This window comes from Lissotriton helveticus, chromosome 2_1, assembly GCF_964261635.1.
Source record: "Lissotriton helveticus chromosome 2_1, aLisHel1.1, whole genome shotgun sequence".
In the NCBI taxonomy this organism is placed as follows: domain Eukaryota; kingdom Metazoa; phylum Chordata; class Amphibia; order Caudata; family Salamandridae; genus Lissotriton; species Lissotriton helveticus.
In genome coordinates, this window is record NC_136059.1 from 2073687471 (window position 1) to 2073712514 (window position 25044).

The 25044-nt window shown below is 46.7% G+C and overlaps 1 protein-coding gene across 2 annotated transcripts in view; it reads left to right on the forward strand.

Moving 5' to 3' along the window:
- Positions 1-25044, forward strand: part of ANXA10 (annexin A10) — a 343058-nt gene that overhangs the window by 253269 nt on the left and 64745 nt on the right. For both annotated transcript variants that reach the window (XM_078677668.1, XM_078677669.1), the window contains one exon: positions 14699-14757. In XM_078677668.1, coding sequence (XP_078533794.1) covers positions 14699-14757 — 59 coding nt within the window. The remainder of the gene's footprint in view (positions 1-14698; positions 14758-25044) is intronic.

The window sequence follows — 25044 nt, forward strand, 5'->3', positions numbered from 1 at the left end:
AGGCACTGTAAAGCGCCAAAACAAGTTCCCGCGACACGTTTGATGTGAGGAATAAATGACAATTGATCATCAAGCCATACACCCAAATTTCTGACTTCAGTTACAGGAGTGGGAGCAGGGCCCAATTCAAGAGGCCACCATTGGTCTCCCCAAAGCTCACTGTCCCTACCAAAGAGAATAACCTCCGTCTTGGTGGCGTTAAGTTGTAAGAGATTATTCGCCATCCAGCCGGCGACAGCTTTAAGGGCTGCCTGAAAGGTGGAGGCGCTCATATTGGAGTCGCCATTGAGTGACACAACCAACTGTGTGTCGTCGGCGTATGACACTATTGTAAGACCAAAACTGGCAGCTACCTGTGCCAGCGGTGCAACATACAAATTAAAAAGGGTGGGCGCTGAGAGCCGAACCCTGTGGAACTCCCTGCAGAATGGGGCGAGGGGCAGAAGTAAAGGGAGGGTTGAAGGTTCGATCCATAAGAAATGATCGAAACCAATCAAGTGCTAGTTCTTCGACTCCTGCCTCCGCAAGGCGGTGTAATAGGATCTGATGGGAGACCGTATCGAAAGCGGCACTTAGATCCAGTAGGATCAGTGCCGCCGTCTGACCTTGGTCTAGTATTTTCCTGATATGTTCCACCACTGCCAAGAGGGCGGTCTCGGTACTATGACCGGCTCGAAACCCATTCTGGGAGTTATCCAGTATGTTTGCTTCTTGCAGGTGGAGGGATAAAATCCTGTTGGCGTGAGCTTCAGCTATTTTAGCCATCCAAGGAAGGAGGGAGATAGGTCGGTAGTGCTCTGATTTGGAAGGGTCGAGAGAAGTTTTTTTTAGAATTGGTATGATGGTGGCCTGCTTCCAGGCAGTGGGAACACTACCAGTTCTAAAAGAGAGATCAATTAAGCTCTGCATTGCCGGGTAACAGCAATCGGCGAAATCGCGAAATTGCATGGGTCTCATAGGGTCATCCGGAGAGCCAGATTTAACTTTGATCGTCAAATTTAGGAACTCCTCTTGAGTAGGACCTGTAATGGCTAGTAGGGATTTAGAGACCTTGGGGGCACTATTAATTTCCCTGACAAAAGACAGAGCAAATGACCTATATATGGCCTCCACTTTTTCAACGAAGAACGATGCCAGATCTTCACAGTGTGTCATGGAGGCAGTGAACGTAGAGGCAGTTCTTTTATTGGTGAGGTCTTTGCACACCCTAAAAATAGTCTTGGTAGGGTTAGTGCTGTTTTTTATTTCCTGTGAGTAGAAAGCAGCCCTGGCAGAACATATGGCCCTATGATACGTTCTGGTACAGGATCTATAGGCTGCTTTAAGATCAGTATCATAGTTTCTGCGCCAGGCACGTTCAGCTTTTTTGCAAGAAGATTTCAAAACCCTGAGGGAGTCATCATACCAAGGACTGGGGGAGCCCGATTTAGCCTTGCTCCACCTAGCTGGAATAAGTGTATCCAGAGACTGCTCAAGCCACTTGCAAAAGTCGTCATAACCACAGGAAACTTCCTCAGGAGGTTGGGGATGATGCTGCATCAAAAGAAGATGAAAGTGCTCTAGGTTCAAGTTTCTCCAAGGACGCTTAAGAGTCTTAGGCAGGTTGTTATTGGCTGGAGGGATATTGATAGTTATGCGCATTTCGATCAAATAGTGATCAGTCCAGGCCATAGGCTTTGGCTGGAGCACTTCAATATTAGAGGAGATGTTCGTCAGAAAAGGATCCAGCAGGTGTCCGCCGATATGGGTCGGGAACTCAACCAGTTGGACTAATTGAAATGCCTCGAGATCAGAAAGCAAGCTTTGGACTGAGTTGGAAAGTGGGGCATCCATATGAAGGTTAAGATCGCCAACAACCGTAAAATTATTGGTTTTCAAAACTAAAGAGGAGACCACGTCTGGAAGACTGGCACGAAACGCTCCATCAGGACCAGGAGGCCTATAGATTAAGAGTCCCGCAAAGGTGAAATGGGGACTTACAGTGATGTTGAAGTGCGCACTCTCACATCCAGCTATAGTGGTGGGAGACCAGACACACGAGTAGCAATTTTTAACCGCGACTGCAATGCCTCCGCCTCTACCAATACGATGGGATGAGTGCATGGTATAGCCTGCTGGGAGGGCTAAGTTAATCACGGCCATTGAATTGTCGTGGAGCCACGTTTCGGTGAAGAAGAAAATATCAGGATTTTCATCATTAATCAATGAGAAGACTTCTTGCGAGTGGCAGGCCAAGGACCTTACATTCAGATGAAATATTTTAAGAGGCGAGCTAATAACTGAGCCCCGTATAGGACCAGAAATGGGAGCTCTAGGGGATTTAGGTAGAAAGAGCACAATAGGTTGTGGAGCCGGAAGAATGAAAGAACAAATGGGGCACTGATAAGGACCACAGAGAGGATCCAAAGTACCGTGGCGACATCCACTTACCCCTCGTCGCAACGAGCGTAGTTCTACAGAAGAAATCATCCTATCAAGCCAGAGAGACCTGCATAGCCCTGCCTAGCGCGGACGAGCGCAGACGGGCAGGACTCTGGCTGGACTCAGGCGCGATGAAGGCGCTCCCGCTGCGCGTCCCCGCTGCGCGACCGATAAAAGGCTCAAATAAGCTTGGCAGGCCGAGATCTCGCGAGAATGCGCGAGAGTGCCCCAGCCCGATCCAAAATGGCGCTCAAATTAAACCCCGGTACCCCGTGATCCCGGACCCGCCAAAGGCAGTGCTGATGGTCCCCAGGGGGGGTGTTTAATGTGCAGGAAATGAGGCCAGGAGGTCGCTACGGTTAAAATCAAGGTAAAATAACAAAATCAAAGAAAATACGAAAACGGGATTTTAAAATCAGTGCAGCAGGCAATGAGCGCATCTAGCGCTGGCGAGGTCGATGAAAGGGTGAACAACATGTTCTAGCTGTGCTATGGCAACCACATTTGTCGAGGGTTGGTCCACAAAGCATTCAGTTGAGAATCTAAGCATTGTCTCTTGTCCATGCCACTGGGACTGCACAATATTCTTTATAATTTAATTATAAATCACAGAACCAGAAAGGGTTAAATATTTCTGCAGGCCCGTCACTACTTACTAATCAGATTAAACGCTGTGACGCCACCACGTGCAGGTACGTGGGGCCACAGCAACACCCTACCATTGATGTTGTGACCTGAGCACAGGGCACTAGGACCCTGGACCCGACGGTGGCGAGGGGGCAAGGAACAGGACGCCACTTCCGGTCAAGGGGTGGGGGACGGGCAGAAAGCCAGGAACTGGGCATGAGGCAGAACGTGTGGTCTTGCGCAGCGGCCAAGAAAAGACACAACAAGTACTTAACCATCAGCAGCCTGGACAACAACATCTTCAGGATCCCTTTCAGGGCTGCAGCAGATAACCAAGCAGGTGGAAGGCCTTGACGAAGTGAGAGGACCCCCGGGCTGGAGGGGGCTCCTATGACTATTCAAAATCTTTATTTTGATACAGCACTGGCTGTAGCTCCGACCGTGATGTTTTGCTAATACTTGTGTTAGTTTCTCTCAACAGAGTGTAACAATAGGCCCAACTCTCACCGGGATACATGTTAATTAAACTTTTGTAACTATAGTAGGTGCAATACATTGTTTCATATAAAGGGGAGGCCATTTAAACCCTTATGATCACTGGGTCATTTTTCCATGACTCAAAGTTCTTTGCCTGACAGTGAGACTTTTATTTTATGAATATATGATTTTACCACTTACAAAATGCTTGAAGTCACCAATAATGTCACGAGACGTGCATGAACACTGGGTGCCTCGGCGCTAGTGCATGCCTGGGTTCCTGAGTGCTGGACGAGTGTACAATCCTTCCTGTCAGATGGGAACATGCTTGTCTCTGGTCCTTAGTACAGAGCACTAGAGTTGTGTGTGTGCTCTTGCAAGTGTCCTGAGTTTCTTATTCCATTGTGTTGCACTGCCCTGAGTCTGACTGTGAATGCTCTGTCCTCCACATAATTTTGGCTCGTGGGGGTCAACATGAAAGATTACCCAGCCTTAAAAACACCAGCCTTTCTCCTTGCACTGGTAGGGCTACTCCAAGGGAGAGCTGCACTTCCTTTCACTTTCTAGACTTTCCTCCTCCCTGGCCGAGTGAGTGGCAGCTTTCAGGCACTCTGGCTTTCATTGGCTGCTGGTACAGCTGTGAGGGGATCATCATGACCCACTCATTTAGCCTCTTGCTTTTCGCATGTCCAACCACCCACCCAACCCACCCCACCCCACCATTGTTCATTCATTTCTTTTTATCTCCCACTCCAACAACAGTGTCGTAAAACAAACCTATAGCCCCTTTAGAAACCGCTGTAAGCTGCCACACCAACTACAACAGTGCAGTAAAACAAATTTATACCTGCGTCGCCCAATAAATAATTTCGCCCAATTACTCCTATCAATTTCATCAAAGAAGTTGCAAATGGCAATTCATTGCTACCTCAATCTGACATCCTTGTAACAAGCCACTGAGAGCTGAGTCCAACCTGGTCAAAGTGATGACTCAGAGCAGCAATAGTTTGTTGTCTTATTATGGAAATGAAATCTTTAAGACCCAACCGAAGTCTGTCCACATAGTGCCTCAATGAGGCAAGGAGAGTACTTGCATAGTGCTTCAAACATCAAGGAGAATTGCTTGGTAGCAACATGAGGCTTGCTATTAATAACTCAATATATTCACAGTCCGCATTTGGTATGTGCTCAATAGCACCAATTAGTATGCAGAATGATATTGGAGGACAAAGCTCATTTTCAAACAATAGAGTAAGCACACAGTTAATTAATGAATTATGTTGCTTGCCACATATGAGGAAAAACAGCAATTCTGCTGCCGTCATTGTTACGCTGCGTGAACATACTATGGAAGGCAGCCACAGGCTGCCAGCCTGCCACACCAAATACAACAATTCGTTAATAAAAACAAACTTATAACTGCATGGGGGTGTGGCTTAGCCGGCTGCAAGATGGGGGCACCTTGAGTGGGCTCTGCTCGCCAGGCCTCTAAATCCGCCAATATCCTGCAGACTCACCGCTCATAATCGTCTGGAATCCCACCATCACTGTTCCCCTCCATCCGAAGCACAGATCGAGCCGCATCCTGAGGCCCTGTGTCCCTGTGATGCTTGATCCGGCACCTCGTGTCACCTGGGCCCGGGCCTTGTGTCCTGGTTGCTCAGCCGATTCTGACCTGCGCCGCAGCAGGTCCTGTCCTGTGCCGCTGCCTGGCGGTTGCCTGGAAGCTGAAGGTCCGTCCTGTGTGCCTCACCGCTGATTCTGACATCCTTGCCGGTGAGTTCTGCTACTGGGGGGGTGCTTTGTGAAGGGGCTGGGGGTGAGCGTGTCGCACTGCCCGACCCAGCCTGTTCGCGAGCGGGCACCTCATATGGCGCTCAGACGCCGGCTACGCAGGCCTTCCATCCTCGGGTCAGGAGACTCCCCGCTGCAGGCTGCCCCATCCTCCTGGGGCAACCTGCTCCCGGCTGATGCGGCCTGCGACTGCTGTGCTTGCAGCTCCTCTGCCTCCGCACGGCTAGCCTGGCCATCTACCGGCTGTGGTCTGCGGCCCATTGGTGGACCTCGCATTCAGGGGCCCTACTGTTCTGGGTTCTCCTGCATGCCACCCCCAGCGGCTTCGCACACCGGTTGCTGTCTGCTTCTCCTGCCAGGCCCCTCTGGCCCTCTTGCACCTGCTGAGCCTGCCTGTGACCCCCGGCTGCGGATCGCTTCCTCGCCTGCTGCGGCTCTCGGTGCCTTTGTCCTACGGGCTCGATATCGGACAGTCACCCATCTCTGCACCGCCTGGTGGTGCGAGTTCCTGCTGCAGATTGCTTGGAACTGGTGATCGGAGACTGTCCTGCCCTGGTCTGCTCCTGCTGGCTGCATCTGGCAGCGGCCTGCTAGCTACGGCTAATTTGACTCTGTCTGCTTGTTCGTACTGCCTGGCTCGCTCCCACTTTTATCGCCCTGCTGAGGCCTGTGCTCTTCACCAGGGGTGAGTGCACAGACTGTGGGGATGTTGTGGCGGGTCTGTGGTGCGCGCGCCAGCCACGGGGCCTACCCCCTGCTGTCCACTACGCTCACACGGATCAGGCCCCGTGTCTGTTGGGTCTGGCCTCGTGGAAATGGGCAACACTTCCCCCTCGCACTCCCGCTGCCCCATTCTCCCCTGGTCGCACTCCACACTTGGGTGTGGGTGAAGAAACACTGCTGTGGACTCACTCCTCAGGTCCTCCCTGCTACCGCGGCCGCACACCACATTGGTTCACTTCCCACTACAGGTCAAGGGTCTGGCTGAAGACCCCCCCGGCTGGCGGTTTGTAGATTCCTCCTTCACTCTGCCTTCTGCTACGTTCATTCCTTTGTTCGGGTCGCTGCAGGGCTTGTCATTGTTCCTTCGCCCCCTGTAGTGCTCCCCTTGTGCGCTGCCCATACCTGATGGCCGCCATGGGGAAGGCAGACCCCAAGCAGCCCAGGCTCACATTTGACCAACATAGACAGATGCACGTGGACGGCACCGGCATCGACGGGGCCGACCAGCCTGACCCCCAGAGTTGGCCGCTTCGCGTGAAGATGACCTCAAAGCCATCATGTTAGAAGTCAAGTTCGCTTTGTTTGGAATCGCCGCCCAGCTGGAACAATTAACCTTCCGTCTGGACGTGGTTAAGTCCCGTGTGGACTCCCCTGATAACCGCCTGTTGCATGTCGAGTCGAGAGTCTCCAACATGGAGGATACCGCCACTCAAGACCGCCAGAAACTCCTTCAAATGGACAAAGTCCTCGATCTCATACGCTCCAAGAACGAAGACTTGGAGGTGTGCTCCCGCAGGAATAACCTCCGTATCACGGGGGTTCCAGAGTCCACCAACATATCGCGGATGGAAGACTATGTGGAGCAATTGATGCGCAAACTGTTTGGTGATGTACTCTCCCCGGTATTTATTGTGGAGAGAGCGCAACGCTCTCTAGGCCCCCAACCTGCCCCTGGTTTTCCACCTCGACCCGTCATCGCAAAAATCCTGAACTTCCGGGATCGAGATGCTATTCTCCAGGTGGCCAGGGAAAGAGGTGAAATCCGGCAGCTGGGTAACTCACAGTCATTCTACCCCGACTACACTCTGGCGGTTCAGGCTGCCCGCTTCAAATTCCTGCCTGCAAAACGCATCTTACAAAATCATCATGTCTCCTATTCTCTTGCTTATCCGGCTAAGCTGTGGGTCAGCCAGGGCTCCAAGACTCTGGTCTTCCCGGATCCCAAGGAAGCCCTTGCCTTCGCCAAGAAATTGGATCGCACTCATCACGCCACCCCAGCTAATTCTCAGGACTCTGAGTCAGTCAATCTCAGCGATAATGACTGAATTGTGCTTCCATTTGGTTCCTGGTTGCTTATCCCTCTCCTTATGACTGAATGCCTTTTTATTTAACATGTTAGCATTTTGTATCCTTGGCGTGTGGACCATAGGCCTCCCGTCATTACGCCTAAGAGCCAGGCACGCAGGTTCTCCTTCTCCAGGTCACGCTGTAATCTGTAGTCTGCTTATAAATCGCTGGGCCTTAGGTTGTCAATCTATGAACGGGCCTACAGTTACTGTGTATTTCTTGCCTTTCTATATTAGGAGTCTGCTGGTTCTTCAGGGTTGGCCACACTGTCTTTCCGACAGGGCTGTCCGCTGGGCTACGCCATGTCTCCACGGGATGATTCCCACTTTTGACTTTAATTTTTCCCTTCCTAGTTGTGGGTCCCTGGGGGGGGGCAGAGGGAGGTGTCTCAACCTGATTGGGGGGTTGGTGTGGGTGGGGGGGATGTTTTTTGGGAACTGTTGCCTGCATCCGAGACGTGTTTGTTTTTGTTAGAATGTCTTGTTTTTTTTGGGGGTTATTTCGTTGACATATTGCTTGAATCCCAACACCGTCACACACTATCTCTGCACGGTCACAGCGCTTTGCCTAGAGCAAAGTCCCAGGATCATCCTTCCGGGAACAACACCTATTGCCCTACAGCTTAGTCACTTACCCTGGCCTGCTGGATCTCGCCCTCTTCCTTCTCCTACGCTGCTGTCCTACTTGCTCTTATTCCAGCTGGCTCGCACTACCGCACGCTATCACTCACAAGCCCTGTCCTTGCCTGCCGCACAGCGCTTCATTCTCCCACAGACTTTACAGACATGACGGACACAGTCTTTTGGACATGGAACGTCCGTGGTCTCAATGACCTCCAAAAAGCCAGGCTAATACTCGCACAACTCCTCTGGCACAAAGTGGACATCTGTTTGCTACATGAGACCCACCTGCTACCTGCATCGGCCACCAGACTGCATTCCAGACATTGAGGAAAATCCCAATCCTCTTTCTATTCAAACTACTCTTGCGGGGTGTCTGTTCTAATACGCAGGGGACTACCTTGGCAAACCACCCAAGTAATCACTGACCCCAATGGGCACTATGTCATCCTCCATGGCTCCCTTCAGGCCGAGCCTCTAACAATTGCGGCAATATATGGTCCTAATACCGATGACCCATATTTTTGGGTGCAAATTTGGCAACCCATCTCATCCCGAGGCCATGCCGCGATCGTCTGGGGTGGGGACTTGAATATGACTCTCTCCACAGCCTTGGACTGCTCGGGCCCCTACGTCTCCCACCATCGATCTGCTGCGCTCCTTAGCTCCATTCTTGCTGACCACTCTCTTTAGGATGCTTGGCATCACATGCGGCCTGAAGCCCACGAGGGCACTTGCGTCACTGGGACTCGTGTTTACTGGTCCCTTCTGGATCACTTCTCCTGATGTTTTATCCTGGCTCACCTCTGTCGACCATATGGCACGCACTTTGTCGGACCACGTGCCGGTACAGCTTAGTCTCTGTCTCTCCTGTCCCCTCAGCCTGCTTTCACATGGCGACTCACCCCGAATGAACTACTGAACACGTTTTTCTGTGATGAGATCCGGACCGCGATCACAAACTATTTTGAGCTCAGCGAGGGCTCGGTGGACTCTCCCTCCACACTTTGGGAGGGATTCAAGGTTGTTATTCGTGGTGAATGCATCTCTAAACAATCCGCGGTCTTATGCTCCATTCGCGGGTACTCTTGACAAACTCGAATCGAAAACTAAATGCATGAACTCCTTCTATTCTCTTCTCCCCAGCTCTGAAACACTCGCTCGCCTTCGTGAGAAACACACTGACTTTGCCGAGGAGGCCAACAGAGAGATTTCATTTCTTGGCAGAGAGGCTCGGGCACGCCGCTTCGGGGAGGGCGATCGGCCCGGTAAAACTCTGGCCAACCTACTTCGCCCGCCCCGTGTCGCATCCTATATTACAATGCTTCAAGATGGTGGCCCCACTTGGACTACCTCCCCATACGAAATTAAGGCACGCGTAATAGAGTTCTATGCGCAATTATACACCGCGGGTTCCACCCCCTCGCATGACGTCTTGACACAGTACTTTGACACCCTCGAGCTCTTATGGCTTGAAAACTATCACCGAGAATTCCTCGACGAGCCCTTTTCTAAAGAGGAAATACAGCCTTATAAACTTCCTGTATTGGAGAAATTATTTTTAAGATAAAATCTTCTATTCCATTTTTTATGTATACTGATATGTTTACTTGCCATATATTGTTCAAATAATTTATGTTTATTCATATCATGCAATTATCTTTTTATTGAATCAGATTTATCCACATATTTTTTATAATTATATTAAAAATAAACCCTTTTGATATCATTACAATCCATTGCGTTTTTTAATGAGTTGTCCATAAATATGTGTTTCTTTCAATAGCCAGTGCTTGTTCCTATTTGTCTGCCTGGGTAGATACCTTTGCACAAAAAACTGTTTTCCCTGACCCAGGAGTACGATCCAAATCAGGGGGTCCTTGTTACCCACTTCGCAAGGCTATGCTATCTCTTCTTCTCAAGCCGGACAAGCCCCCCGAATACCGCGATTCCTACCGCCCACTGTCCCTCATTAATAAAGACAATAAAATCTTCGCCAAGCTTATTGCCTCACTTCTCCTTCTCATGCCCCTATAGGCAAAATCTTACTCCTATACACTCTACCCACCGCACGTCTTTGTATTAACGGACAAATATCTGACCCCAACCCTATCGGCCGCTGTACCCGCCAGGGGTGCCCGCTCTCCCCCATGCTCTTTTCCATGACAATGGAGCCCGTGGAAGCCAGACTCCGACAACACCACACCCAGAGGGGCATCGGCTTTGCAGCACGTGCCCTCTTAGTCTCCATGTACGCGGACGATATTACACTGTATGTCCGCCATACCCATGAAAATCTTAATCCTAGGGTACGCGAGATCATACGGTTCGGAGGATACTCTGGACTCCAGGTGAATTGGAGTAAGTCAGTCCTCTTCCCTTTCACCACCGCCACTACGCCATTCACTCCGAATTTCCCTTTTTTGTGGGCGACAGGCCCTACTCGCTATCTGGGGGTCTGGCTCAGCAGGGATGTGGATGAACTCTGGAGGCCTAATTTTGGTTGTGCAGTGGACTGGCCCGAATCCAGGATTCCCCAGTGGAGCAGGCTGCCCTTGTCGTTGGCCGGTCGCATAGCTATTGCCAAGATGGTGGTCCTCCCAAAAATGTTTTATCTTCTTTTGAACATCCCTGTTCTTCTCACTACCCACTTCCTTCGCAAGATCCGCTCGCTGATTATTTCTTAGATCTGGGCCGGTAGGCAACCCAGGATTGCATACGAAACTCTTATCCTCCCGATGTCTTGCGTCGGCCTTAGTGCCCCCAATTTTAATCTTTACGCACTGTGTGCTCAGGCCAGTTTTTTGCACTTCTGGATTCCTCCTACCCCTTTCCAGCTGCACGTGGTGGTCGAAGCGGACCTCGCAGCGCCGTGGCCGCTCGCCACCACCCTGTTCGCCCCCACTAGGCCGCCTTGCACCAAAATAGACACTGTCGAGACCTTGCGTTGAGCCTGGGATGGTCTACGCCGCCTATCTGGTGCTATGGTGCTCTCCGCAAATAAGATGCCAATCGTTCGCCATCCAGCTTTTCATCCTCTTCAGCCTTCCGGTATGGCTAAACACGCCACCCGCCTGGGGTTGACTACATTGGCAGATCTCTACCCGGGAACACATTCTATTCTCCCGCTGATGACTCTGGTTCCATGGGAACTTTACTTCTACGAGCCATCTGCAGGGAGCTGCACCCTTCATTCCCCTTGCCTACCCCCTCAATGACCGCTCTCAATTTTCTGTATTTGTCTCCTTCTGCCGGAAGTTGGTTACCAAACTCTATGCCCTCACGTTGGCCACCACCTCTATCTCCACTGATTGCGCTCGTGTGGCATGGGGTGAGGATCTTGGGGTTGATATCGCCCAAGCTGACTGGCTTTATTGTTGCAACCAGACGAAGCGATTATCCCGAACTACTGCCTGCGCCTAATTCATTTTAAATATTTGCACAGGCTTTACCGCACCCCTGTTTAGTTACATAAGCTGGGACTCACCTCCATCGACAGATGCCTGCACTGCTCTGCTCCTGTGGCGGACTTTTCCCATCTCACCTGATTATGCCCAAAGTTCTCTGACTATTGCCGTGAGGTCTGTACTGCCATCTCCGAGATCACTTCTTCACCTGTTCGGCCCGACCCTCCGCTCTGTCTCCTAGACTTTGTTAAATATTGCTCTGATGCCTCCCGTCACATAAGCAGTGGCGACTCGTCCATGGGGGCGTGAGGGCGTCGCCCCCCTTGCTTTCTTGCAGTGAGAGAAGCAGAAACATGAAATGGTAAAACTACCAATTCATGTTTCTGCTTCTCGCACTGCGAGAAAGCAGAAGTAGCTGGAGTGCCTGGTTGGGGGAGGGCGTGTGGGCGTTCCTCCTCGAAGGCAGGGGGGGGTGGCTAACGCAAAGTCTTTGGGTGCTGAGTAACTGTTCGGCCACAGGGCAGACCACCCAGTCATGCGCAGTTGCCGTACTCTCTCATTTTCTCTATGTAGGCTGCATGCAGCCTGCAAAGAGAAAATGATTCCCTGGCCTACATGCGCCCGGATGGCCGCCGGCCGCACCAATCACAACGCTGTCATTGCAGAGTTGTGATTGGCCTAGGGGAGCGGGAGGCAGGCTGCCTTGGTCAAACGCAGGCCTGGCCGGCCGGGAGCAGCGGGAGCTGAGGCGGTAAATCCAACCCAAGGAAGCAGTGGGAGCAAGCAAGGGAAGTTTAAAGTTTAACATTTTATTTCGTGCCTTGGCGAAAACTCCAGTTGACCTGTTAGAAATGGTTTCTGTGGGATCGAGTTGCAATATGTATTTTCAGTGTCGACTAGGAAAAAAAAGCAATGACATTTTTCTGGAGGAATACAAAGAAAATCCGCTGAAACCAACAGACAATTTAAACACCTCTAATAAACAGTTACAGGATGGAAACAGAACCAACTCAGGGCTGTCTTCAGGACACATTTCCAGCCCTGGCTTCCGTTTAACAAATTGTTCTTTTATTGTAACCCTATTCATGGCAGGTCACAGATGTCTAAACTCACATATACTAGCACCTGGGCCTGGTCCGTGAGAACCAACACCCCCTTTCCTGGCTTGTGTTTGTCCTGACCAGTGCTTTGCTTTATTATTATTTAGACTCAGAGGCAGAGAGCTCGAGTTTCATCGTTACATGTCGGAGCATTTTACTTACCCCACCCCCCTCCATCTTCCCGCCCATGACTGATAACACTATATCAACATGTATGTTGAAAAAAGATAATGGTAATCATCGCGCGGGAAACAAGGCCTATTTGTGTCCTACCCATCCTGCACGTTACCTTCTTTGCCAACTGACTTTGCGCGCGCTCTCCAGCACAAGCGAGCTGTTCCCTGAAAACCCTCAGCATGGCACGCGACTCTCTTTGCATAATTCCTTTATTACTTCTCGGAGTGCAGGGTGCCTCTTGCTTGTATTTCTGTGTAAGAGGGCAGGACAGAGATACAGCTCATTCCTGCATTTTTCTTTTGAGATAGTGTAGCTCAGCCTGAAGGCTCCTAAAATATGTAAATGAGGGCCCTGTCTTGTGTAGTCTGTCACGCACACTAAGTAAGCATTACCACCTCTCTTGCACCCACCCATAGCCAGGGGTGCTCCTCTAGCCCTAGGCCTACTAGAGTAGCAGGCTGGGAAACCGCTGGCTTTCAGAGGAACCTCTCCTGACTGTCCCTTGTGTTTTTTGCTTTCACTTCCTTTCTGTTCCTCCCTTGTGTTTTTTACTTTCACTTCCTTTCTGTTCCTCCCTTGTGTTTTTTACTTTCACTTCCTTTCTGTTCCTCTCCCCTCCTTGTGTCTCCTTCCATCTGTGTTTTGCAGGATTCTGCATTGTGAATGCCAAGTAAGTCTTTGCGCGTCTTTTATTTTACGGTTGGCTGCACTCTGAGTTTGCCTGTAGATTGCAGGTGCTGTGTTTCACTCTGGGTGCACAGTAAAAGCACTAGGGCAATAATGTTATGCCTCATCATTTTCAAATGTCACCAGCCACCACTGCACATAAGTAATGTCTCCCTAAGCCGCTGTATTGTGATGGTCTGTGCTATTGGCCTTTCTTTATATCCTCATTTGTTGCTTTGTATACGGTGCTCTGATTTGATGCAAGATTGTAATGTGTCCATGCCAATTTGTCAATAAAGGTTTTTGAGAAAAAAAAAAAATCTTATAACTGCATGAATCCAGTACCGGCTGCTATCAATCGGGAGTGGTAGGCAGGGTGGGTGGCGGGAAAGAAATGAAAATTAAAAAACACTTACCTGGGCTGGCCGCTTGCTGCCTCTCCTTTGTCCTCTTCTTCCGGTCTCTGCCGGCAGCAGTAAGCAGCAGAAAGGTCCCGGGCTCCCAGGTTCCCAATAGCCAATCACCACGCTCAGATGGGGACTGGGAGGCTTTGCATGTTCCTCACCAGGCAAGTCTGGTGGGGAAGATGCAAGGTGCGCATGACTGTTTGGCGGCCCAAGAGGCCCCCCTGGTGAGGATGGGAATAATGGACTCACCACTCTGCCCTAGCGGATATAGACGGTATGGTACTTTCTTCCACATGAAATGGGATTTCCAACCTCTTCAGGAGTACTGGGTGGCAATACTGGTGAAAATGAGAGACGTATATAGGGTGCGGGAGACCAAGTCACCGAGATAGTGTCTGCTGAATATATGGGGGGACTCAGACGACGCCAACAGTGAGTGTTGATGAGTAATACTGGGATTTATGGTTGCAAAGCGTAAAATCGCGCAAAGGTGGAGGGCACTGTCGGCCCGACTCTGAGTGAGTGAAAGGCTTATACGGACTGGTGTATGCTTGCAGAGAGTGCGTTCTATGAGAGTAGAGGCTACCCACAAAAATGGACTAAGATTTGGGGGAAAAGAAACGAATATGAGGGATATTGTGCAGACCAGTTGAGAGATTTAGACAAGATCAAGAAGCAGTATAGCCGGATGATTGAGAGAAGAGAGTGGAGGGGGGCGGACTGAGGCAAAGTAACTACTGTATGATAAGTGCCTATTATCCACCATTATACTGATGTCTCATTGTATTATTGTGATGTTAAATATCTCATCATGAGTGGCAAGTTGTTGTTTCAATTAAAGAAAAAATGCTTCACATAATAATAAAAAGTGGAAACAATATTTGCTTCATATATACTACCACTATCTCCTTTATTGTTTTTGTTTCCCACAGTTATGTGCGTTCGCGACAAAGCTGCCTATTTTGCATACAGGCTTCACAGTGCATTCCATGTAAGTAGTTGCCTACCAACAGGCAGTTTTTTTACATGATATTTCTAATGTTTCTTCTATTGAACTATGTTTTTCGGTAGCCTGCATTGTACAACACAGACCAAGTGATTATTGAGTTTTTTTATTTCACATCATCCTTGTGCTGCCGAAACTGCACCAGCCTGTTTAAAAGAATTGAAAAACATTTTAGGTGGAATAGGAGAAGAATAAATCTGCGCTATCTAATGTGACTGTTGCTATTGCAGTTATTTATAAACGATGCTGAATGGAAGATGGTCAGTGTTTTATTTTTTATTTTTTACTATGAGTTTATTTAAAGCACTTAACAGCAAATAACAAAAAACGGTAGTAGAACAATGATGCAGAAGAAACCACTATTTAAAAATAAGAGAATACAATGAGAAATGTAAGTCTGCTGTAGGAAATTATGAATGAAATATAACAATAAAAGGGTGACACAAGGGAAGGGGAGGTTAGGAGAGGGAGAGGGAAATCAATGCAAAATATGTTATCAGGTAAATTTGTACAAAGACTGAAGATAAACCTTGGACAATTCATAATTATATATTTTAAAACAAAATAAAAAAATAAAGACAGAAAGGTATTGTGCATGTCAATTTAAGGAGGCATCTGGACCTCGTCAGGAGTCAAGATATTCCTACTGGCAAGTGAACTACATTTAGATAGAAATGTAGTAATTGGAAGCCATAGTAATTCTCTTTTTATAGCCAAGGAAATGGGAGAAACATAGTATCAAGTCTATGATTAAAACATATGGCGTACATCCTAAGTATTTTTCCAATTAGGTGTTATTAGATGAAAAGCAACAGTCAATAGCAAATCCACCAATATATGGCCTTGAACAAACTAGGACCAGATCGGGGCCAAATCGTCTTAATCTGGTGCCATACTCGCTTCCAGAAACTATAAATAGAAGGACATTCAAAGAGCATATGTTTTAAATCAACATATGAATAATTACAAGACCAAAAAGATGGGTTTGAGTCAGAAGATAAATGGATCAAAAGTAAATAATAATCAGTGATAAAAATAAGGATTGTAAAGTATTGGCAGTTCTGGTGGATTTGTGTGTATTAGTCCAAATTTTGTCTCATAAACTGACGGGCCAACATTCCAATACGTCTGCCTCCCATCTCAATTCAGTTTTAGATTTCGATCTATCCTTAGGAAAGTTTAATGTTTTGTAGACAGTAGAGGCTTCAGGATTAGTGTTTAATTGTTTAAGCAATCCAGCTGAGTCAGACGAGGGAGTAAAGTTTTGGGGCATATTTGATATGAGGATCATTAGAGATGTGTGAAGAGTTTGTATTGCTTCCAGGACAAAGAGGGTAGAAAAATTGTGTTCTGAAGTTCCAAAAAAGATAAGATCTGACCGGTATTAAAGAGTTGAGATATCCAGTGGATACTGCTATCTCTCCAAGTTTTCCAGTAAATAGAACGATTGTTGATTTTGATGGTGCCATTATGCCAATAGATTTTTATAGAAAATTAAGGCGAGATATATGAATAGAGGAAAGAAGAGATGACAAAATGTGATGTGAGTGTGCAATAACAGGGATGCATAGTGGGTAAATACGTGTTGTGAATAACAACACTTCTGGAAAATCAAAAGGTGCCACTAGGAATTTTTCTAGAGAAAGCCATAAAAACATGGTAAGTGTGAGTGGAGTTAAACCAATGAGCTGACTGTTCTAAGAAGAAAGCATGATGATATTGTTTAAGTTGAAACCACCTACCGATTTATTCTTCTTTAAGTGTTGATAAATCTGTTTGGGATTGTTTACCCTTTCAAAGGAATTTGGAGAGTAAGAAATCTATTCTTTAAATATAAATTGGGGATATGAATTGGGATCATTGAGATGGTGTATAATATAATGGAAGTCAACATAAGCTTGACAGAATCCAATCTACCCACCAGGAAAGAAATAACAGATTCCATTTTGTGATTATATTGTTTAACAAACAACTCTTTTACTCTGTCAATTTCGAGTGGTAACCTGCTAAAATAAAGTATTTAGGATTATGGTTCACAAAGACTATTAAAGGTACAATTAAATGGCTAGTGTTCTAACCATACAAGCTGACCTGTCTATTCATATCACCGGAAAGGGCCTGTATTTCTAGGCTTTCCCTAAACCTCGGAGGAGAGGCATAGAAATTGCCCCAAATATACACAGAGGGGATGATTTTCTATTAAAGTTCCAGTCCTTAATGAAGTATTCATTTGTGAGTCCTTGCTTACTTTAAGTTATATGGGTGTGTCAGTGCTGCCAACACCCCCAAAAACATTTTTTTAAAATATATTTTTTGAATGCACCCCCATTTCCTTCAAGGAATGGCCAGCAATCAGAGGGAGTCGCAATTTGTGACTAGCCTCAGGCATAATAATTATGTATGTTGGATTGCGAGCAACTGCAAATGCAAATTTTTCGAACCGACCTATTAGTACTTAAGCCGGTTGGCAAAATGTATTCGCTAAAAGTCGTTGTGCAAATTTGCAACCCCTTTTTGCAAATGGAATGTAATAAGATCTTGGCTAAAGCAGATATATTTGTGATGGTGGGATATCTGGCTAGTCGCGAGCCAGGGCAGTGAAGGAATACACCAGACTGGACACACTTTCCGGATAACTAGGATTGACTTCAAGCAACCAATGTCCCCTTTATTTATTCCCTCAGTCACTCCGTGCCTTAGGTGGGAATGCTTCAGTCATGCTTATTTCTTAGAGTCGGTATGGCTCATTATATCCCTTCCCACATTAGATCATTGCTGGCCAAGACTGGATCTCAAGGAACACAAAATGTCTCTGAGCTTCTGGCTAGGAGCATGGTTGAGTCTCATATCGTATCATTGGCTCCTTGTCAATCTTTGGACCATCCCCACTTGGGAAGCTTGTTTTGAAGCTGCTTCTTCGGATGGTGGGGAATTGTCCCAAGGCCCAGAGTTTGGCAGGTGGAGGTGGTTAATTTTCTCTGAGCTTACTGCTGCATCTTCTTGGGCTTCCTGAGTCTGGCCCCCTTGGGACTCGAAGCTAGCGTAAAAGTCTTCTCCTCCTTACTCACAGTCCAGCTCGGATTGGGCTGTAATTCGTTGAATCATGACATGTGTCTGTTCACTGTCTCCCTGCTCTGACAGGCTGTTCTTGTCTGCCTGGACCCACTGGTTGGCGATGTGCAGGAACATCTTCCATTCTCCCAGGATTAACGTTTTAAGAGGCTTATGGAAGAACCCTCTCTTTGTCACAATCACTGTGATATCCTCAGGGTCGTGCCGATGCTCAGAGGGGTCCACCTCTCGACAGCCCCAAGTCCGGATAGCTATATCAACTCAGACTGTTTATGGTCAAGCGGGGGAAGGAAAGGGTAGGAACTGCAGGGAAGGAGAATGACAAAGAATAGTACTTAATATTTTATACCTCTAAACATTTGATATGGTAATGTATGCATTAAGAAATGTGTTCATGAAATACCCGTAAAGAAAAGAAGTTGCCCTACACCAGGAGAGGTGAGAGGGTGAATTCAGGATACCAACTCGTTTACTATCGTATAGAAAGAATAATGTACATTAGTAAATTCCAATAGTCTCTTTCGACAATACACCCAAGGCAAGCAGCTTCCCCAAGGAATCAAGATTGGTGCGTGAAGCACACTTACCAGACCGCATCCTCTTTTCAGACAAATGCCAAAATCCACAAAATGATCGGTGTCTTCGCGAAGGCTTCCTCTGACTATAGCCTGTTTTACCTGACGGCATGCTCATCTGTGCGTGCTGCACCAGAAACCTGAGGAGTGATGAGAAACCGAGCCTTTCCTCACACTACAGCTACGTTACTAGCTGTATGTGTACTCTGCTTCGATGCGCCCTGACAGTACATCCTCCCCTCAAAAAACACTGACAGGAACAAGGTTTATCCGGGTATCTCCCGTGGAAAGCTGCAACCAAACAGGGGGCATGCACAGCCGTTTATGGTTCCCAGGAGTCTTCCTATGGACCATAATCTTTCCACGATACAAGATACCACAATTTTCTTAGAGTGATTTTTGAGTCAATAATACCCTTCACTTCGTACTCCTTATCATGACTTACCCACAATGGAACTGGCTGTTTCATGATGGGACAAAAAGATAGTTTTACCAGAGAGACATAGAACACAGGAAGAATGCGGAAATGTGTTGGCAAATGTAAGTTCACCGCCACCAGGCCTACATGTTTAAGGACTCTGTAAGAGCCTATGTATTTGGGATTCAATATACTGTATCTCTTGAATCTTATTTTTATGTGGACAACCACACTAAATCACCCCTTTTATATACAGGATTGGGCCTTCGATGTCTACCTGCCTTCTTTTTATACAATCCTTTTGCATGTTAGAGATGTTTCTTTGTTTCTGTCAATGTTTTTCGGATGTGAACCAATCTTTGATGTACTTCAGGGAGCTTGTGTTTGTGACTGGGAGATAAGAAAGGAATTAAATGAGGGTGGAAACCATAAGAGCTTTAGAAAGGAGAGTGGTGTGTGGAACTATGAGTGGTGCTATTATATGCTATTTCTGCTATCCATAACCAATCCACCCATGCTTCGGTGTTATTTTCAACATAACACCTGAGGATGAAAACTGGTGGACAACGCGGAAGAGATGTGTAACTCAGAACACCAAATCCTCCAGAATTGAGCCGTGAATTACGTCTGCCTATCTGACACTATTGCACGTGGAAGACCATGCAACCGTACGACATTAACCAGTAATGGTCTAGCTAACTGACCAGCAGAAGGGAGTTGTTTGCAAGCAATGAAATGTCCCATTTTCGTTAAATAGTCGATGACCACAAGGATAACTGTATATCCCTGATCTTTGGGTAACCCAACTATAAAGTCCATAAAGAAACTTTCCCATGGGTTTTCAGGAGTTGGCAAAGGTTGTAAAAGACCTTGGGATTTTTTTTTTGTCGGTTTTCATTTGAGCACAGATAGAACAACCCTTTGCCCATGTAATAACATCTTGTCGTAGAGATGGCCACCAGAATTGTCTCAGGATTTTTTCGGTTGTCTTTTGAATGCCACTATGTCCAGCACAAGGGAGGATATGACACCACTGAAACATTTGCTGTCTCAATTCTTTGGTAGGAAGTAAGACTTGTCCTCCTTTCAGCAGAAATCCTTTCTGTACACGCCACTCAGGATGATGTTTAAGCCACTCTCTCCAAGTAAACGTATGTGTTCCCTGTATCACCTTTCTCAAAAAATTATTGGTTTGTGTTGCACAAAGAACCTTACAAGGTTCAATTTTTGCCCTTTCTTGAATTGCTGTTAATTCCGTTTGAGTTTCCTGTCTTGTTAGAGCATCTGCTTTCTTGTTTTCATGTCCAGGTCAGAAGTGAACTACAAAATGGTATTCTGCAAAGAACAGGATCCAACGTAGTTGACGTGGAGTTAATTGCCGGGCTGACATCATGAACTGTAGATGGCAGCGATCTGTGTATACTGTTACTTTGTGTTTTGCTCCTTTTATCCGATGTCTCCATTCCAGAAAGGCTTCTTTGATGGTTAATAACTCTTTTTCGGCTATAGTATAGTTTTGTTCCGGGCTATTCCGTTTTTGAGACATAAAGGCGATAGGATGTAATTGACCTGTTGTTGTATGTCTTTGGGACAAGGAAGCTCCTATGGCCACATCGGAGGCATCCGCTTCTACCACAAAAGATACTTCTGGATTAGCATGAGCCAATATCGGGGCTGAGGAAAAGGCCTCCTTAAGTGACTCAGAATCTTTTTCTATAACAATCTTGTGATAGAGGTCACAGTAGTATAAAAATTGGCGAAGCCTAAAAAGCAATGTGTGACTCTAATGTTCTGAGGACGTGGCCACTCTGAGACTGCTGTCACTTTCCTCTCTGCCATGACCTGGCCTAAAGGTGTGAGCAAGACTCCTAAAAATTCCACTGTGGTAACGTGAAACTCACATTTGTTGATTTTGCAAACTAGGTGATGTGTTTGTAGCATACGCAGAATGAGACTCACATGTTCCTTATGTTCTTCTGTGTTAGAAGAAAAAACAAGAATGTCATCAATGTAGACTACCACAAAACTATCCAGATACTCTCGGAGGACATCATTCAGAAAAAACTGAAAGGCAGCAGGGGCATTACATAGGCCAAAAGGCATGACCATATATTCGTACAATCTGCACCGGGTTTTGAAGGCAGTCTTCCACTCATCTCCCTCCCGCATGCGCACCAAATGGTATGCTCCTCGGAGATCAAGTTTGGTGTAAATCACCTCCCCTTTCACTTGTTCCAATAACACAGGTATTAAAGTGAGTGGGTATTGGTTCTTGATGGTGATAGCATTTAATGCTCTGAAGTCAAAACATGTTCTAAATTCTCCATTGGCTTTAGGTTTAAAAAATAATGGAGACACAGCAGGAGATCTGGAGTGACGAATAAATCCCAAAGTGGGATATTTGTCAAGGTATTGATGCAGATGTTCTTTTTCCGGTGCTGTAAGAGCATATATCCTGCTACAAGGATAAGATCAATCCAACAATCGTATAGCCTATGTGGATGTAATACTTCTACCATAGTGTCACAAAAAACATCAGTGAACTTCTGATAACAGGCAGGAAGTTCCACTTCTTTTTCCCCTGCAGTAGGTATGTGGTGTTGTAATGCCAAGGCCTTTGAAGGAACTGTAAAGGATGTATACAGTGTGTATTGCAATATTCAGAATCCATCTTCAATGTCATCTTTGACTATTCAATGGTCAGGTCATGTTTCTGGAGCCATGGTAGGCCTAAGATCACCCCATAATTAGGAGCCTGAATGATATTAAATGAGAGTAGTTCATAATGATCTTCTTTATACCACATCTCGTAATCCTTTGTTGCATATCGTATGGGTCCGGATTCTAAGAGTTTGCCAACCCCAGCAAACACGCTCTCAGGTGTGGTCTTTAGTACTAACTCCACTCCCAGTCGTAGGGCTTCTTTTTCATCCATGAAGCAGCCTGTGACACCTTAATCGACCATTACCTTGATGAGCTTTCGTTCGTGATCTACTAAAATATCCATAGTGATAAAAAAAAGTGTTCTGGTCCAATGGCATTATCTTGTTTCACTGAAGGGATTTCACAAATGCTTAAGGGCTCCCCTTCCTTTAACCTCAAGCACTTCAGTTTTCCGACATCTTGTCTGCTGTAAGGCTGGCCACTTGTTCAAACCTGGGACGACTGTTTTGGGGTTTAACTGGACATTCTCTGAGGTAATGTCCTTTCTTTCCACAGTATAAACAAATCCCTTGTTTCTGTCTGAATTCTCTTTCATTAGGAGTGAGTGATGCTCACACTGTCCCGATCTCCATAGGTTCTGGAGGGACGATTCCATGTTCCAATGTTTTAGGACATTCAAAACGCTGTGGGGTCCTATCTCGTCATCTGTGGCCTTCTTTCCTCTCTCTGATGTGATGATCCAATTGCATTGTTAACTCTATAAGAGCTTGGGGGTCCACTTGAGCTATGACATCCTTGAGTTCATACCTGAGCCCCTAGTAGAAGAGAGTCACTTGTTTTGCTTCAGGTCAATCCATTTCAGCAACGAGCCTTCTAAAGGAATTCAAGTAGACTAGCAAATCCTTATTACCTTGCCTAAGTTAAAACAATTCTCTGTCTGCAGAGAGAGTTTTGGCCCTGCGATCAAAGGATTTCTCGAAATCTTCTCGGAAAGCATCCCAATCATAGAGTAGGGGTTCATCTCTTCTGACTATGGGGACTGCCCATTGGGTAGCTTCCCCAGCCAGATACGAGATTAGAAAGACTGATTAGTCGCAAACATTTTTGGTTTACAAGTAAAATGTAGCAATACCTATGTTAGAAACACCTGTACTTTGTGAATATCCCCATAAAATCATTCAGGAAGTGTTAGAGCGTTTTGCGAAGGTACTTCCACTACTACTGCACTAGTTGAGGGAAGAGAAGACCCACCCACATCAAATGGATTCGCTCTACACTTGCCTGTAATGCTGCAGTTTCCATACCCGAAGCTGCCAGCTCCATTTGGACCAAGGCAAGGACTGCCAGTACATCATTTAAGGTGGCCTTTCTAAGTTCTCCAACCGGGAAGATAACAATTAGTGGCCCAATTATTCTGTCACGCTCACTGTGATATCCTTAGGGTCGTGCCAATGCTCAGAGGGGTCCACCTCTCGACAGCCCCAAGTCCGGATAGCTATATCAACTCGGACTGTTGGGAAGGTCAAGCGGGGCAGGAAAGGGTAGGAACTGCAGGGAAGGAGACCTGAGAATGACAAGGAACAGTACTTAATATTTTATCCCTCTAAAACATTTGATATGGTAATGTATACTTTCAGAAATGTGTTCATGAAATACCTGTAAAGAAAAATAAGTTGCCCTGCACCAGGAGAGATGAGAGGGTGAATTCAGGATACCAAAACATTTACTATCCTATAGAAAGAACAATGTACATTAGCAAATTCTAATAGTCTCTTTCGACAATACAACCAAGGCAAGCGGCTTCCCCCAAGGAATCAAGATTGGTGCATGACTATCCATATAAACAAGAGGATGTAACTCAACAGCGTTCAACTGTTCTTTCCTGGACACCCCCTACTGACTTCCCCTGTAAGAAACGCATGAAACAGAGCTTGTCTTAATAATACTTCTGATCTGTTCTTCCTCCACATAAATCATACATGGAAATTCCGGAGATAAGAACAGCGGTCTTGGCTGAATGACCAGTGGCTCCAAATTCCAAGTAACCAGATATGTCCTTGATGCAGAGAAAGAGCTACAGCAATAGTCAAGAGTAAGAATTCCAGTCTTTCCTGAAAGAACACAAAATGCGACCTAAATGCAATACAAATCAAATAGCTTTAATGGGCCATACTGAATGTCATGTCCGTTAAGCACGAAATGAAGATTCCCACTCTTTACTTCTAGGTGGGGCAAACAATACCTCCTTGGTATAAGTCTTTGCAATCAGCACAGGTATTTCGCAAATAAAACAACTCCAATATCTCCTCCGCATGAACCAGAACAAAACCACAATGAAGACCCGCTAACGGAGGAGATTATAATCCACTTGGAAAACCTTAACAGCAGGGTCACAAGAGCACTGCAGAGGTGATGTCTCTAATCACCTCTCGCATGAGACCGCACAAGAGACTCATTTCTCAACGGGAAAAATCCAACGAAATCGCTTCTGACAATACACCCAAGGCAAGCAGCGGCTTCCCTAAGGAATCAAGATTGGTGCTTGAAGCACTCATACCAGACCGCGTCCTCTTTTCAGACGAACGCCAACATCCATAAAATAATCGGCGTCTTCACAAAGGTGTCCTTTGACTATCTCCTGTTCTTCCCAAAGGCATGCTCATCTGTGCGTGCTGCGTCAGAAACCTGAGGAGTGAAGGGAAATCGAGTCTTTCCTCACACTGCAGCTTTGTTACTAGCTGTCAGTGTACTCTGCTTCGATGTACCCTGACACTCTTTGGGTTGCTACTTTGATCTCCTCCAGGGTCATCGCCTTCGGGCACGTGGCTTGGGCCACCATGCATACATACTCCTTGGTGTCTTCATCCCCGATGGTCTGCTCAGCCCCTTGCCCTTAGGGATGTCATTACAGAAGTTTGGCCTGGTTCCCTATCCTTGGTCGATATCCACTGTGACCCAGTACTGTTGCGGTTGTTCAACCCACCTTTCAGTCTACAGCGGCAGGTGGGGACTGAGCCTCCAAACAGGCTAACCAGCAGTTCATGGTCCGTGATCTCTTTGACCTTGCAGCCATGGAGATATAAGTGAAAGTGGTTAGAACCCCCACTTCTCAATCTGGGCGTAATGCTTTTCTGTTCGTATCAAGACTCTGCTTGCGAAGGCGATTAGTACCCACATTCCAGGTTCCCGTTCTTGTGTAAAAACTGCAAGCAGCCCAACCAGGCTGGTATCAACAATAATCTCCATCGTCTTTAAGGGATCAAAGTAGGCCATTGCAGTGTTGTGCAGCAAAGCTTGCATGATACTCTCAAAAGCAGCTTTTTCTTTGGAGCCCCAATCCCATTTGGCAGTGATTTTTCATTAAAATCCCTTTTTATCCCTGAGAGGATTTCCAGGTTTGGGATGAACCAGCTACAGTATATTGCCATGCTGGAGAAACCCCATATCTCTGAGGCCCTTTGCGAGGTGGGGGCCTGTAGATGGTTTCAGGTCTACTTTCAACCCTTCCTCTGAGAACACAAACCAGATATATTTTTGGGGTGG